General features: G+C 44.9%; 2 protein-coding genes across 2 annotated transcripts in view; both read right to left on the bottom strand.

Annotated features, from left to right (window-relative positions):
* Positions 1-483, bottom strand: part of LOC143420980 (perilipin-3-like) — a 15840-nt gene extending 15357 nt beyond the window's left edge. Inside the window, exon 1 of the mRNA XM_076889620.1 lies at positions 419-483. Within this exon, the coding sequence (XP_076745735.1) occupies positions 419-474 (56 nt within the window). The 5' untranslated portion in view covers positions 475-483. The remainder of the gene's footprint in view (positions 1-418) is intronic.
* A 3264-nt stretch (positions 484-3747) lies between these two features.
* Positions 3748-16734, bottom strand: LOC143421167 (synaptotagmin-11-like). Its single transcript, XM_076890322.1, has 4 exons — positions 16430-16734; positions 8877-9817; positions 6956-7076; positions 3748-6648 (listed from the first exon to the last, which is right to left on the bottom strand). The coding sequence occupies exons 1-4, from the start codon at positions 16461-16463 to the stop codon at positions 6338-6340; spliced, it is 1407 nt and encodes a 468-aa protein (XP_076746437.1). The 5' UTR covers positions 16464-16734; the 3' UTR covers positions 3748-6337.
* Positions 16735-17007: the final 273 nt, after the last annotated feature.

The raw sequence follows: 17007 nt of genomic DNA, 5'->3' as shown, positions 1-17007 counted from the left end.
CAGTGTTAGAAGATCAGCACTGCTCAGTGTTAGTCTTTGTTAATCTTCAAAACTGACTGGGTCACTATTAAACATATAACACTGTCAAAAGTGTAAATTTAACACTCAACAGTGTTGTATTGAACACTCAGAGGACTGGACCCATATAGACACTCTCCAGTGTTAATTTAACACTGGAGATTTTGCTGTGTATGAGAACAGAACAGGTAATAAATGGAGAATTCAAAGCCAACACATAAAAAACAGCATTTAAAGCTGCTGTTTCCCACAGATGAGAAAGGAAACTTCACACAGAGTCCTGAGCTGATCGTCCCAAACTTAGGAAGAGCTTCTGGTGCCTGCAAGCATCAGGTTTTACAAGGCGCCAGTAACAGAGTTTCTGTTTTAACTCTAACACAGACACACAGGAGAGTCTTACCCCATTAGAGGACTGTTGATGAAGCAGCTGAGCCGAGTCACGATGACAAAAATCATGAAGACACTCTGACTTTATAATCTGTAGATAAAGAGTGCTCCTGGGATTTGAGGTTAATAAACAGCGACCAGATTGGCTGGAGCGTGGTGTGATGTCACTGAGGTTTTACACTTTAATGGGGAAATTGAATGATTGCCCTGCTGTACATGTCTCTGACTAATCAATTACCTCTGAATCAAAAGGGTCATTCAGGGGGAAAGTACAGGAAACTGAGAGCCGAGGGAAACGCAACACAAAATATAAATACTGTAAATCCAGCTGATAGTCACAACGCTCCACCGGAAAATATCAGCAGAAATATCCAGAATAAAGGTAATAATAAGCTGACGAAACTATAAACCAACAACTGATCGAAGCCTTTCAAACAGACGTAAAGTTAAAGACATTAAACTCTTTCTGCAGCACCCTCTGGTGTGTGGTCTATGTTTAGACTTCCTCTAAAACTAAGGCCTTTTTTAAAACATCTAAAATGCAAAATGTTAGTGGAGGACGGGCAGAGCGGCGTTTGCACAGCCACGTCTGCGTTCTGATGTACTGGAGCCATGAGCTGAACGCAGAGGAGAGAAGTATTGATCTGATCAGGCTAGTATCGATCCGATACTGTCCAGGTTAGCTGTGTTGCAGGCAGGATGAGGACTCAAACAAAAGCTTGAACAGTAAGAGGCCGCTTTATTGGCTGTGGCAAAAACTCTAAAATTACAAACAGGGAAAACACAAAACTTTCAAGTGGAACCGCAGAACTCAAAATGAACAATAAGGCGATAACACACAGCCCTGAGAGGCAACAACGGACAGAGGAAAACACAAGGCTGAAATACACAAGGAAGTAATGAGGGAACGAGACACAGGAGCGGGCTTACAGGTGGGGGTGTGGCCACTTTGAAACAGGAAGCTGTAACTGATCAGGCTTACAGGTGGGGGTGTGGCCACTTTGAAACAGGAAGCTGTAACTGATCAGGCTTACAGGTGGGGGTGTGGCCACTTTGAAACAAGAAGCTGCAAGGTAAGGAGTGACTGACTGGCTTCTTCTTGACTGATTTAAAAAAAATGATATTATCAAATCAGTACTAAGGCTTGTTGGTCCGCTCGTTACCGAAGCTTGTTATGAATCCTGGAGTGGTTTCACCATGGCCAGCTTGGTGTTTTGAATCTGCCTTCATCGGCTAATGTCTCCCAGTGTTTTGCTCAGGTTTGGTGTTCACGCATCGATCGTGACCGTGTTCCTGTAACTGTGAGGCGTACGTGACACAACCGATATTTCTGTCACTTGATACATAGCAGTGACATTTTGTAATCTACCCTACAAATTGTTGTAGCTGCATGACTCAATTCAGGAACTTCAAATAAGATACAAGTCTGAAAACATAAAAACAAGAAAACACTGGCTCACTGTTAATGTAAAATGTGAAAGTAATGAGGTCATGCTTCAACACGATCAGCAAACATCAGCAGCAGCCTGCCGGAGACTCTACAAAACCACTGAAAGAATATTATGTAAAAGGTTTTCACTTTTTTTTTTGTTAGCAGGTTAATCGTTTATATCTGTGTCATTACAGGCGTTTCGCTCTCCGTGGACCACGTCAGTGTCTTCTTGGGTAAATGTAGTCAGAGTATGCTCAGAGAGAGGCGGGATGAAGGAACCAGTGTCAGAGTTTCTGAGAAACGTTCATGTGACAGGGATCATCAAAGGTCAGATGACACTGGCTCTGGTGATTTCTAAGAAAGACATCTTCTTAATCTTTAAATGATGTGAAAATCTGGTGACATGCTGCATTTTTCTCTTATTAAAACGTCCGGTGCACACTTACTGATACAGCTCCTCACTTTAATAAAACTCCTTCAAATAAAGTTAATGGTTAAAATGGCTTACACACTACTAATATCAAAACTGCGTCATTCACAGTGAAAAAACGTATTTAAACTTATTAGAGGCATAGAGTGATGTCATTGTGACAATCCAATTAAATCTGGCTTCCATCCAATGAGGTCGACACGTCAAAGACTGACAAAAAACCCTGTAACGTAGAAACTATGACCCTTACAAGTGAGGTGTGTACTGCCAGCATATAGAAAGTACCACGTAAAGATTTAGATATGCTAGAATGATCTGCAGGTTGACGTGATAACAGAGGTGTGGACTCGAGTCACATGACTTGGACTCCAGTCAGACTCGAGTCGTTAATTTTATGACTTTAGACTTGACTTGAAAAAATGTTCTAAGACTGTGACTTGACTTGGACTTTTACACCAATGACCTGGGACTTGATATTTCACCCCAAATATAAAATTTAACACGCATATTATATTATATAGAAAGTGTGCACCATTAATTCAATTGATTCATTTATTCAAACCACACTCCGTACGTATGTGTGCGTGAGCTGTAGCACAGCCAATCAAATTAACCAGATTTTTTTTAAAAAAGAAAAAAAAAACGCTCAAAAATGCTGCAAGGAGATATTTTTTTCAGGTACATAAACTATGAAGTAGTCAACAAAAAACCGAAATGCAATATGCAAAACATGCAAGAAGAGAATCACAGACAGATGGAGCAGCTTCCAACTTTCAAGAAGTTGCATAAAGAACGTAGGCGGTGCTTCTCTCTTGCTACGATGAGATCATGACTTCATCTAACTAGCAAATGTTTTCCAGGCTACGTTGGTGATGCAGTTTTTTTAAATGTGTATGATATTTTTGTCATGCGATTTTAAAGCCGGTCCTACAACCGCATCCAAGAATAACATGCAGCTTATCTCAGAACTGTCGGTGAAAATTATTCTTGGAGCTAGGTTTAATTGAGCTGCATTTTAAAGAGGTGCAATTTCACAATTTGTGTATATTTTCTAAGTTCACTATTTTGTCATGTGTTGAGAAAAACACAGATTTAAAAATTACATGGTCTAATATTTACATTTAGCATAACTGCAACATACTTTTTTCTTTTTTTTTTTTTTAAAGACTCGAAAGGACTCGAAATTCAAAGTTTCAGACTTGTGACTTGACTCGGACTTTTACACCAGTGACTTGAGACTCGACTCTGACTTGCCTGACATTACTTGAGACTTGACTTGAGGATAAAGACTTGAGACTTACTTGAGACTTGCAAAACAATGACTTGGTCCCACCTCTGCGTGATAATGCCTTATAGAGCCAATTAAATCTGCCATTGTTTGTGTTGACAATATACAATATTCTTAATATCACGCCACCTTGGACCCATAAAATAAACGATCAAGTGTAAATAAAGTGAAATGAGCGTTCAGGCGCGGCCGTCATGGATAACTTGTTTTTATTTGTACGTCCAATGAGTGTTAACAAACCCAACACAGAGGTTAGCATCCAGGTCTACAGCAGGGGGCGCTCAAACACACTAAAGCTCTGAGAACATCGGACAGGAAGGAAACCAGCAAACATCTTCACATCTGTACAAATGTACACTCAGTCTGTCTGTCCGTCCGCCAGCAGGTCACAGTTTGAATCCGAGGGCGTCGATGGAGATCCGGCTTCAGGTGGCGTTTTCTTCACCTCTCTATGATTCAAAGTGAAACTTACACAAACTTTATTACTCTCTGCACTAGTAAGCAAGCTGTTGAGCAGATTCAAGGTTAAAGTTAAACTGGGGTTAAAATGTGCTTTTGAGACTAAACTCACAGTGTGTCATCACTCAAACAAACTCGTCAGTAAGAAAACATGAAGCCAAAGTCCAACGTCACCTCAGACACATTCACTGGGCTTGTAGGAACAAAGTAATATAAAACAGCGCCACCAGCTGGCTGCAGGGGAACATTCACAGGGGGAGAGATACGCTTTACAAAGCAGTGCAAATCAGAGTCTCAGTGTGATGGAGGAGAGGGAAATGTACAAAATGAGACCAGCGCAGTGAAGCAGAGGAGCGCTGCCGTGGTCGCCGAGCATGTTTCACATCCCATCCTTAGCATCGGCGTTTAGTGCCAGGATGACCATATTTAGACGAGAAGGTGGAGCCTAATCAGCAGAAATAAAGACTGGATACAGAAGATGAACATAAGTTCAGAGTCTGAAAAGTGAACCCAATGTGGAAGCAGTTCCCTCTAATGACCAGCAGGGGGCAGCGAGGGCTGGAATAAGAAGCCCGAAGTCTGAAAGAACTGAGGAAATGAAATCCTACTTGTTATCACCTTCATGATGAATTTATCATTTCACCTGACAGTTTAGGTCTTTATGAACGCAGCATGATGTCATTTTTTATGAGAGTTAAAAAGCAGGAGTGTTCAGTTCCCTCGATTTCACAGGGACCAAAAGCTGATGTCACGGTACCTACATCCAACTTTTATGTCCAAGATGGAAGTCTGACCTTTGGAGTGGACGCCTGCCATCAGAGCTTTTAAAGACCTCGATAAATCAACAGTGACTGTGTCAAAACGCTGAATTAGTCTTTTATAAACAAGCCTTAATTAGTTCTGAATGCGTGTACTGAACAGCCCTTACACACATTACTTGGTGGACTTTTGTCACATGACAGTAAAGTGCTTTTCTGTAGAATGTGGACTGTTGCATTTCAGGATATTCAGCGTTTTCCAGCAAGAGTCGTAAGCAACAAAAGCTACATCTGATGTTTCTGGTTACGCTACTTTTAGCATCAAAGAGGTAGTCGAACTATAAAGACTTTTTGTACTTTCGACGGTCAGCTGAATTCTAGTCATTAACTGCTGTATGCTGCAGATTTCATTGCTTTTTAATATCCTTTCAGGTTTTCAGACTTTATTTTGGTTGTTTTCTTTTCTGAATTGTCACCCAGCTGCCTGAACAGTGTTTAGAGGAGCTGCAGGTTTTAGCACTTCCACATTGGTTTCAGTTTTAAGCCCTGAAGTTCTTATTTACCTCCCATCATTTAAAGCGAGTGTTATCCTCATCGTAACTACAGCACTCCTGTGGTAAACTAGCTTATCTTTTAGTTTTAGTTCTGAAGATAGAACAGCTGAAACATCATCAGGCACCACAGCCGCCCTCTGCGTCACTCGCAGCCTAAATTAGAGGAATGCATTCATGTTACAAACAAGTATTTTACATAATCTTTCAGTCTTCAAGAGCAGGAGCTGATTTCACACGATCTAGGGTCAGTCAGGAGGTTCTGACGGTCCTGAATCCCCGTTGAAACGAGGCCGAGTGCACTTCCTCCGGGGTCGGGTGCGGTCGTACGATCTGCTGCAGGAGCGGTGGGTGAAAATGATCTGCAGGCAGAAGCACGCTGCTGTCTGACAACAGCAACTATCCTGCAAATGGAACGTTGACTGAGCGTCGCAGCGACTCTTTGCAGCAGTGTTTGGTCCTCCAGAGGAGCAATCGTTACTTGGATATATTCAGCGTTTCAGTTTATATGCAGTATTTTCATCATATTTTCTATCAGAGCTGAAATTTCTTCCTGCCGTGGTGATGTCACAGATCTCAACTCTTCATTTGGAGTGATTTTTTTTTCTTTTCAGACGGACATGCAATGAACTGCATGGCAACAACAGCAAGAGGGGGAACTTTTTCTTTTTTCTCACATTTCTTTTAATCATATTTGAGCATTCCTTCCCCCGTCGACACACATCGACAGCCAGAGGAGACACGAGAACAGTCTTAGAGATGGACGTCATGGTTTGTTTACTGGCTGTAAAGAGCTGCAGGATTCTTCTTATACTTGCAGATGTAGTTGTGGTAGAGAGATAATAGAGGGAGAGAGTTTACCTATGATCACAACAGTGTGACTGTGTTGTTTTATGTATGTGTGTGTCTGTGTGTGTGTATGTGCTGTACACTGAGTCTTTATTTCCCAGTGGCTTCACTGGTGGAGTCCCAGCCAGTGGGTGGTGTCGGCTGGTTTTGGGCGGTGCTCCTCCCTCAGTACTCGCTCAGGTTGTGCCATTTGGAGATCTGCCGGCGGGGGTTTTCGCACACGTCCCTCCAGTGGGAGGCTCCAGAGGGGGAGGGGCTGTGGAGGCCGAGCAGGAGGCGACCCAGGACCTCGTTCTTGGTGGTCCGGTCGAAGTCGACCACCAGGAACTCCACAGAGATCTCGGGCAGAAGCTCGGGCGGGATGTCGTAGATGAAGGACTCATTGAAGACCGGGTTTAGCGTGCACTTCTTCACGTGGGTCTTCTTCTTGGCGATGCGCTTACGGCCATAGAAGACGTTCACCTTCACATAGGGGTCTGAGGACAGAAGGAGAACGGTCTAAGATCAAGCTTCGATGTTTGACAAATATCCTCTTACATCAATATAAGAACAAACAACAATTGCACAGCAGCTCTATAGCATGTTGTTTATCAGGGGGTGTTTGGATATGCGTGGATAGTTTATGAATAAATCAATCAATTCAGGTGCTTTAGGCCGACTCGCTCCATGCTGCATGTTCCAACCACAACATTGACTGTGCCTCAAAAAACAGAAAAATATCTTCTAAGCAAGTCAGACTGAACGCTGAGCGTCTTCCTGCTCTCTGTCCTGCTTTCTACTCACTGGCTGACAGGCCGGTGATGTCCATCTTGGGGAGGTGTCGAGCCTTCAGGACGACCACGCTGAGGCGATGAGACACCGGCTGGTAGGACAGAGACGCCAGCAGCTCTCCACGACTCTCGCACTAAAACACACAACAGAGGGAACAAAGTTAGCGTTGTATCCGGGTGACTGTTTCTTGTTTACGGTGTTTTCTCTCGTCCACTGCTCGCATGTTTGACGATCCAACATTAAACTGATAAGAGACGGAACAACAGCGAGGCTGTCACTGACACAGACTGAGCAGCTGGCTGCCATGGTAACGCAGAGAGCAGACAACAGGGTCAGTTAGTCACGTATGTAAAGTGCCAGGACCACTGCTGTCAATCATGAGTGCAAACACTAACAGGAAGCTTTAGCCTCATGTGACTTCTAACTCTGTCATTTAGGATGGAAACAACCAAAAACAGACCCAACTGTGAACATGATTTTATATTTATTAGAAACTGAGAACTTTATTGGTTAAGAAAAATGGGCTGGACATCACGTCACTATTATGTTGCTGCTTCCTGCTGCATATGAGAGTCACTAACTGTGACTTCAGCTGTATACAAATACAGTACATCAGAAACGTCTTGATGCATCTCCATCATCCAGGAAAGTAAATGGCCTGTATTTGTATAGCGCTTTACTAGTGCCTAAGGACCCCAAAGCGCTCTACACATCCAGTCACACACACATTCACACACACATTCACACACACATTCACACACACGTAGCGTTTTCAGTGGGAGAAACGTTTCGTCACTCATCCAGGTGACGTCTTCAGTCTCAGTCAGCTGAGACTGAAGACGTCACCTGGATGAGTGACGAAACGTTTCTCTGAAAACATCCAGATGAACAGACTCAACTTTTGGAGATTACATCAGAAACATATTTATATGAGGGCACTGTTTCAGTGCTGATCTGGGATAGGGCTGCCACAAACGATTATTTTGATAGTCGACTAGTCACCGATTATTTTTGCGATTAGTCGACTAATCAGATCATCATCCATTGGACATACAGCGTACAGCTTATTGCACCAGCAGCATCTGCTCTTATATAACTATCATTAGCTTACAGCTTTAAGTGTTTAAGGTCTGTGCTAACTAAAAATAAAGACAAGATGATAGTTTATTACATTTTAATGAAATGTGCAGATTGTTTCGGTGGAGTTTAATAAACTCAGCCGATTTACTCAGGAACAAATAAAATACTGAAAAAAGCCAAACAATAACATTTTTAAGTTATCTAAGTGACTCATATATCATGTTTAACCTGAGTAGGGCGGTGGGTTTGAAAACGATTTGCCGGGAGTCCGGTGTTCTCACGGCGCTAGTGACCTAGCCCCCGGCTAGCTATCGAGCTAGTGGGTAACAGACGTCTCCGAAAACGTCGGAGCGCTTTTGAAAATATGTGGTGTCCTGATAAACTGAGCAGATATTTGAGGTTTACACAGCTACATTCTCGCCTGAAAACATGTTAAACGTTTATTTTGTGACCCAGAAAGAATAATAAGAGTAATATTAAAACTAACTAGCTGCCGCCATTGTTGGAAACTAAGCTGGGCTGCGCTATGAATTCTGGGACACAGCTGCTTCTTCTTCGTCGGAGTTTAACGGCAGCTGGCATCCTTGTACATGCAGTGCTGCCATCTTCTGTTTCAGTCCGTTATTACACTCTTAAATCCTGCTACTTATTCCTGCTTTTGTGATCTTACAAAGCTTCAAACGACGCGTCGACTATTAAATCAGTCGTCGACGATTTTGATAGTCGACGTAATCGTGACTAGTCGACTAATCGTGGCAGCCCTAATCTGGGATCAGACTAGAAGTCTGTTCCACGACTGTTTCAAATACAACTACCATTAGTTTTATTACAGCTGCAGCAAAGCCTCGCTCACCTGCATGTTCCTCTTGGTGATCTGCTGGCTCAGGTGGACTCGGCCCGTGCTCGGGTCCACGCCCTTCAGCGGCACCACTGCCTCCCCGATGACATCATCGCGGGCAAAGCGGTCAAAGCTGAGGACCAGGAAGTGCAGGGTGAGCTCAGGCAGCGAGCTGTAGGCCACGCCGTAGAAAGTGAAGGTCTCATCAAACAGTGGGTCCAGGGTCTTCCTCAGGACGCGGGTCTTGACGCGGTGCTTCTTCTCGGGGAGGATGGTCATCTTCACGTAGGGGTCTGAACTACCCGCCTGCTCGTCCATGGCGGGGAGGCCCCGGGCGCCGACGATGGTCACTACCAGAGCCTTCTTGGGGAAGTTGTAGTCGACGGTGAGGCTGATGGAGCCCAGGCTGGGCTCGGGCTCGGGCTCTGAGGAGGCGGGGGTAAAGGGGGACGCCGTCTTACTGCTGGTCTGGCTGCTGCTGGCTGAGCTGCTGTCCAGGCAGCAGTAGTCAGCACGGACCGGTAAAGCCCGCTCCAGCCGACCCTGGCCGTGGGCGGCGTCTGCGCCGGCAGGAGGGACCAGGTGACTCATCTGCAGCTGACCGGGGACATCCAGGATGTTGTTCTCAGCGTCCACAAGCACCATCCCCCTCCCGGCGGTGCCCGCTGTGGTGCAGCCTCGCTCTCCGTCACGGTCGGAACGGTCGGCACGCCGGATGCCGCGCACGATCCTTTTGCTGCTGCTGAGGGATTCTGGGTAAATGCTGATCCCCTTTAGCATGTGGATAAACTTGTAGGGCGGATCCTCCGAGTCATAGTAACGGTCCCCGTGCAGCTTGTAGCGCCCAGAGATTCGGAGGTAACGGCGCTGACAGAAGGACCAGAGCAGCACCAGAACCACCACGACCAAAACCAAAACACCAGCCCCCAGGAAGCCCGCCAGCACCGGAGACATGGCTGCGAGAGAGAGAGCGACAGTGGAGTGAGTCAGACACAACAGGCTGCTGTTCAGTCAACACACAAACACGCAGTTTATCCCAGTGTGACGCCATTTGTAACCCTGAAGTCTGCCATCCACCGCACAGCAGGGTCCAGGACTTTCAGAATAATCCCTCACTGGGAGAACAAACTGCAGTTATCAGGAGGACAAATAATTAAAAACACTAAACCGAGTAACCAAATATAACCGAACGCTTTGCCCAATTAACATCTGTTTGTGGGCGGAGCCAAGAGGACTTTTGAATATCGAGTAATCGGATACGAAGTAGTCGTCTTATTAATCAGCAACAGTAAATATTCAAAACAAATCTTAAATAAACTGTTAATTTTTTCCATTTTAGAAATCGCAGTACTTTGAGTGGTTTACATAACGTGCCAGCGTAACGCTTGTAGTGTGTTTATGTTTATTTTCTCAAGTGCAAAAATAATTAAATAATAAAAACAGTAATTAAATATAAAATGAGACAGAAAATAGTCTTTACTCTGTATTTTGGGAGGCGTATCACTGCCTCGTGTATGATGTAGTAGGGCTGGGCGATATGACCCAAAATTCATATCTCGATATTTTTTAGCTGGATGGCGATATAAGATATATATCTCGATTTTTTTTTAAAGCCATAAGTTAAGAACAAAAAGAGAGTTCTTAGTCACACTGTGTCCCAGATGTCACACGGGCACTTTTATTTACATACAGCGTAGATGTACATGAAGAAATTACTCAAAAATAAATTATCAGCATTTATTAAATAATCATGGTCCATAAATAAAAGAAAACAATGTTGTTTTTGTGCATAACAAAAAGCTCACAATTGTGCAGTCAAAATGTAAACTAATAGACGCTGAGCATAATAACAAAGAGACAGATTTCACAGCTGCACCACGTCTCTGAACAGGTGCCGTTTGTGGTCCTTATACACACACAGTACGTATCACTCCGCGAGGCTCCTCCCCGGTAGCCATAATCCTCCGACAATCCATCAAGCCGTGCAGCTCCGTAGCTTAGCAAAGTCATATTAAAACATTTGACAGATTGCTGACCGCTGTGTACCACATAAAATCGGTTCGCGGTCAGTAAGCACAACCAGAATTCATACATAAGGCGCGCTGTCGATTTTTGAGAAAATGAAAGGATTTTAGGCCGTGCAGCACCTCCTGGCTGCATGTCGTTAGCGCGGTTAGCTCGTTAGCGCGGTTAGCTCGCTAACACGTTGACGCCGTCCAGCCCCACGCACAGTAACTCGCTAACGGAGATTTTCCGCTTTCATCTTGTCATTGCCTGCAGGTGAAGCTATGGGGGAGGCGGAGTTGTGTTCAGTGAAGGAGAGGCGAGGCCGAGTAACATTGTGTAGAGACAAAAGTGGACGAAAGAGAGGCAAACCTGCGGCTCCACAAGTATAATTATAACGTAACATAGACTATATCGATATAAACGATATTGTCACATCTTATATCTCGTATGAAAATATATCGATATTTTTAAAAAACTCGATATATCGCCCAGCCCTATGATGTAGCTTTACTGTCTTCATGTGTGAGTCCTTGTGTGTGTGAGATTTAAAGGAGCATGTGATGACTGCAACAGTGTGTAAAACACATGTTGAGACGGTGTGGATGTTAATAATTAATGTTAATAATACTTCAGTGTTGCACTGACCCATTTGTGTTTTTACTTTATTTACTTAGATTTTATAGAAATGATAATCTGCAGCGTAGTGCCCCCCGTGCCCTCCTTTAGACTCTCCCCTGCTCGCTTCAGGTTCACTGACAGGAAGTAAGAAAGCTGCCGTCTGACTTCAGCTGCCCGATTTGAAGCTAAGTCAAGCTACGTTAACAGTTGGTCTGCAGACGCACACTTTTATTTTAACTTCTGTAGTTAGCTAGTTAGTTATTTGGTGAATCGCTGCAGTCCTCACAGAGACCGTCAGTGTTTCCCTTCCATATAATCCAAATCTAAGAGGTGGAGATATTCGAGCACTGGGACCACCAGAGAGCGCAGACTGTAGCATCCTACAGCAGCTAGGGCAGCGCAGTCGGTGACAGCATATTTAAAAACAGTAACACAGAGTGAAGTCACCACATCGACTCTCCGAGGATCTCATTAGAAACATCTGAGCGGAGGAAGAGCAGAGAGGCGGGGTTTGTGGAGCTCTTTGTTTGCTGGGTATAAAAGAGTATTGTTGTGAGTCACACAAGGGCACACTGATGCTACGCGCGCGCGCGCGCACACACACACACACACACACACACACACACACACACACACACACACACACACACACACACACACACACACACAGTAGCTTTCCCAGAGAAACTGCACTGATGTACTGACTTGGTATTCACTGAATGCTGAGGTAGAATTCAGTGTGCTACCCAGCAGCTAAAGCAAAACGTAGCGAGCTGTAGCTTCAATATGTCGGTGATCAGGCCGGACGCAAAGCATCCACAGAGAGAGGACGCAGTTAGTAAATGTCCATCCCAGAAAACTAGTGCGAGAAAAACCTTTTCAATTGATCCACTGAGTCACTGGGATTCTTGGAAAGCTGCAGGGAGCTCGTGTTTCTGCCACTTTACACACTGTTCTCTGAAAGTCCTCATGTCCCAGAATCTCTCCACCCCAGGTGGAGGATGCAATGTTAGCAGAGTGTATCCACCTCTCATTGGAAGGCTCCAGACTCCTAAACACTGCCACACAGCCTGAAGCAGCCCCGTAGCGCGAGGCTGCCCTTGGCATTTCCACAGCAGCCAAAACATGAAAAGCAACCTCGCTGAATGAAATAAACACACAACCGCAGAACAAAAGCCAAAGAGAGGTGAAAAAACACACAAGAGCAAGAGCAGAACTGAGGTGAAGAACTCCATCAAATCTAAGAAGCTTCATTAGTAAAATCTATTTACTGCAACTTCACCAACATCTGCTATTGTGTCTCCATCACAGCTCAGCAGAGCTGCTCCAGAATGAATGACCTACTTTGTTTGGCTCCTATAGGCTTTAAATTGTGATGAGTAACCAATCAGATTCTTCTGCAGGCGGGACACTGCTGCTGGTGACAGAAACGGCTGCGTCAGAACCACATCAGCGCGTGTTTCAGTCAGATTAAAGGAAACAACGCTAAATAAAATATGAATAAAACAATAAACTGCTCGTGTTGATGAAGTGAACTGTGTGATTAGCTGTGGTTACAGCGTTTACAGCTTCACGCAGTCTGTGCCTGGTACACTGTGTCACACACTTGAAGCCTCCCTGTTTCCTCTTTGCTGTCAGTGTTTTGACTCATATGCAGGTCTGACGTGTTTCTGCTGCTGAGGTGACGGACACAGAGTCGCTGCTCAAAGTGTAAAAGCTGCAGAATCAAAGTCCAGAAAATCCTCCTTCCTGTTTGTTCTCGCTTTTCATTCAGACTCCATCAGATGATGTCATGTTTTGGAAAGAGCTGAAAGCAGCTGAGCTCGCTGCCTGGCAACTCTGGGACACACACACACACATGTTGGGCATTCATATCTTGTGGGGACATCTAATTGACATAATGCTTTCCTGAGCCACTTACCCTAAACTTAACCATAACCCCTCTGCAACCCTGACACTAAAACCACATTTTGAGTCTCAACAATGCCTTCAAACTTGTGGGGACCACGATTTTCGGTCCCTATAAGGGCTGTTGGTCCCCTAAAACTTCCAATTTTTGGTCCCCACAAAGATATGAATACACGCTCCTGCTCACACACACACACACACACACACACACACACACACACACACTGAGGAGAAGCTCACAGTCTCTGATCTGCTCGGTTTATTCTCAGCAGTTTAAATCATCACTTAATGTGATTTCTCACGGAGTAACCAGTTCATCTGTAACCTGTGTCTGTTCTGACCTTTGTCTCTGACTGATTACACTCGATTACAGGAAAAAGTGTCCAATAACTGTAATTGCTCACATCCAGATATTTAATGACTGGAGGATACGACAGGAAGTCCGTGCTGCATGAGACGTATTCGTTTGTCTGATTGTGGAAAGAAACATAATCACAATTTTTCAGGTTTAATTGTGATTATTTAACATATCGATTCACTTAAGTAAATGCAACGAACTTACTGAATATTAAAGATGTGTCTGTACACTTGAACAATACAGATAATAAATAACACAGTGGGAGTTTTTTGGCCCAGATGGACACAGAGCGGCGCCTCAGGTGACCTGCAGGAAGTGGGAGCCACGGGGAAAGAGAAAGAGAGCTCCAGTTAATTAACAACTAACGGGCACCTGAGCTGTGCAGCGCTGAGACCCCCTGCTGACAGCTACAGACAGCTGTCTGCACAGCCGTCCTCAGGCTCCCTGCACACAGCTTCTATGTCTGGTATGTGAGGTGCGTCGAGCTTGTTCTAGTTTGTGGGGAACAACATCTTTATTTTAAGGTTGGAGGTGTAACTATATAATAATTTTACTGAACCCCCCCCCCCCCCCCCCAATTTAAACTGACAATGAAGAGAATTTAATGTCTAATATCAAACTCGTCAGTGGGATTCAGACATTATGAAAAAATGCAGTAAAGTCCAGAATGTATGGATGCTAACTCTGCACTCTGCACAGCCCTTCAGTGGGCCCAGTGACGCCTGTTGGTTTGATTAATCTGGATTAAATTTGCTGACTAAAGGTTCTCTGAGTCATCGGAGCTCAACTAAACTGGGGTTCAACATGAACTCTCGCTCTGCAGGGAAGCAGAACAAACCATTCAAGCGCACAGCTTTGTAGCTTTGCAGCTAAAACGAATGCAGAAGGTGATTGATTGTCTTTACGCTCAATGATTTGTTCACATAATCATTGGAAGCCACAATTTCTTCACACCAAAAGCTCTTTTCCAATCAGCACCGTCCTGAGCTGATCCATAACCTCAGCTGATCAGTATGTGGATCAACGAGCTCCTGAATAATACAGTGGATTGATTCAGAAGTCTTAACCTGTCATTTTAAAGCTCCCTTGTTCTGCTTATTTGCAGCTTCTGTCGGTGAAACCAGATCTTTAGGACAGAACTTCCTGTCACATACTATACGAGCCACTTTATTAGGCACACCCATTCAACTGCTTGGAATTGCAAATATGCAAATATGTCCTCAGCCAAACACGCAGGAGCGACTCAGTGCACTGAGGGATGCAGTCAAGACTCTTTGCTGAATGTGGAAGAGTCCACCAGGCACCGCTCCCGTCAAGAACAGGAAGCCGACTCAGTGGTTCAGCCTGGTGAGGTAAAGGTGTGGTTTGGTTGCACACTTTGGGCTCCTTAACGAAAAAGATCGTTAAAACCCCAAAGCTAACTGAGCACTGTTAGCTGATCTTGTGCATCTCCTTAATACTACCACAGTGGCCCATCTGCCGATGGCTGCTTCCGGCAGCGTAACAGACCACGTCACAAACTGCAGATCACCTCAAACTGGTTTCTTTAACATGATGGTGACTCCACTGGGCTCAGATCTCAGTCCAGTCGAGCACCTCTGGGATGTGGTGAAGCTGGAGATTCTCATCGTGGACACTGCCGGCAAATCTGCAGCAGCTGTGTGATGATGTCATGTGATCATAGACCAAATGTTGAATGTGTGGCATGACGACTTAGAGTAGCTGTGAAGGTAAAAGGGAGCCCAACCCAGTGCTAGCAAGCTGTGCCTAATAAAGTGGCTGAGTGTCTTCTGGGTGGATGTTCAGGCTCACCACAGACAGAGCTCTTTACTGGGTCCTTTAAACCAGCAAACAACAGAAACCTTCAATATAGATTTTTATCTAAAAATGTCAGAAAACTAGGAGCAATTATAATTTTCCACAGAAACACCATCATCCAGTTTTATGATCGCACCACAATCAGCCAATCGATTAACTGCATTTATCAGCCAGTATATATAAGATGTGGTGTAAGTCTGGATCTTCAGCTCATTTGTATTAAAAGGCGCTTCATCGATGACGTAATCGTCGTTTACTTTATTTTCCTTTCGCTGATCAGCTCCCACGCGACGATTAAACTGATTTAAAAGGTTTTTTCACTCGGAGAGCACAGACATGACGTCACCCATACACACCCCGACGGGCGCGCGCTCACGCACGAGAGCGAGGCAGACCGTGCGTGGGAGCGCCGCGAGAACGCCCTGTTTTTCTCCCCCGCGCGGGCTGCTGTTATTTTTAATTTGTCACCGATGATGCAGAGGCACGCGCGAGGCCTCGTTTAAACCCCACGCACTTTTCCGTGGCAGTGAAATGATGACTTAGAGGACGGTCATCTTTCCCCAACACCGTCCACTCAAACATGGCTGCGGTCACAAAATCACCGTGTGAGCTCATTTGACCGGCCTGGCAGTGGTGCCAGTCACGGGAAGATGACCCGCTCCACCCCTGAAGCATGAAAGGAAAGACTGGATGTGATGGGCTGTGCGGCCGCTTTATTCACCTGCTGCAGGCATCCGTTAAATATGGCACAGCATTTGACCCCAGTACACCCCACAGCCTAACGCAGTGAGGCCATTTAAACACGGTGGATGTGGGTGAGATGGAAAAGATACGAAGACCAAAAGGGCCTGGATCTCACCGTAGGCGGGTCCCAGCTCGCTGATATCCGCCATTTTGTGGATCGGGGCAGGATGCGGTCCTGACCGAGCGGGGAGAAAGAGCGCAGAGATGAGAAGACACCGACTGACTACCGCCCGCTTTTACTTCACATCCATAGAGGAGCGACGGATGAGAAGAGAATCACCGAAAACAAGCCGCTGATCCGGGAAAGGAAGCCTTCATACATCGGCTGACGGAGGTGTCGTCCGCTCGCTGCGTCGGTCTCCGTGTCGGTGCGCAGTGATGCTCCCGTTAGGATGCAGGGAGTCTGCGCGGAGGAGCTCGCGATGAGGCTGGCCAAAGGTTGTCTAAAAACAAGATGACTCACTCAAAGCAGGATTCCTGCGCCAACGTGTCTCATTTATTTTTTATTGTTGTGGAATCTTTATTTTTTAAAAGGACAAGGACAAAAAGTACATTCTAAAACCACATATTATCTTTATTTTTCTTTTTACATATAAATATTAAAGAATTAGAAATGTTTAAAATATATATAAATATAAGGAAAAGTACAGATCTTATAAATCTCATAAAACGTTTTTGCTTGCAAATAAGTTT

The sequence above is a fragment of the Maylandia zebra genome, linkage group LG11, assembly GCF_041146795.1.
Source record: "Maylandia zebra isolate NMK-2024a linkage group LG11, Mzebra_GT3a, whole genome shotgun sequence".
NCBI classification, from domain to species: Eukaryota; Metazoa; Chordata; class Actinopteri; order Cichliformes; family Cichlidae; genus Maylandia; species Maylandia zebra.
The sequence above is the reverse complement of the archived record's forward strand: the minus strand, read 5'-3'. Positions and strand labels throughout refer to the sequence as shown.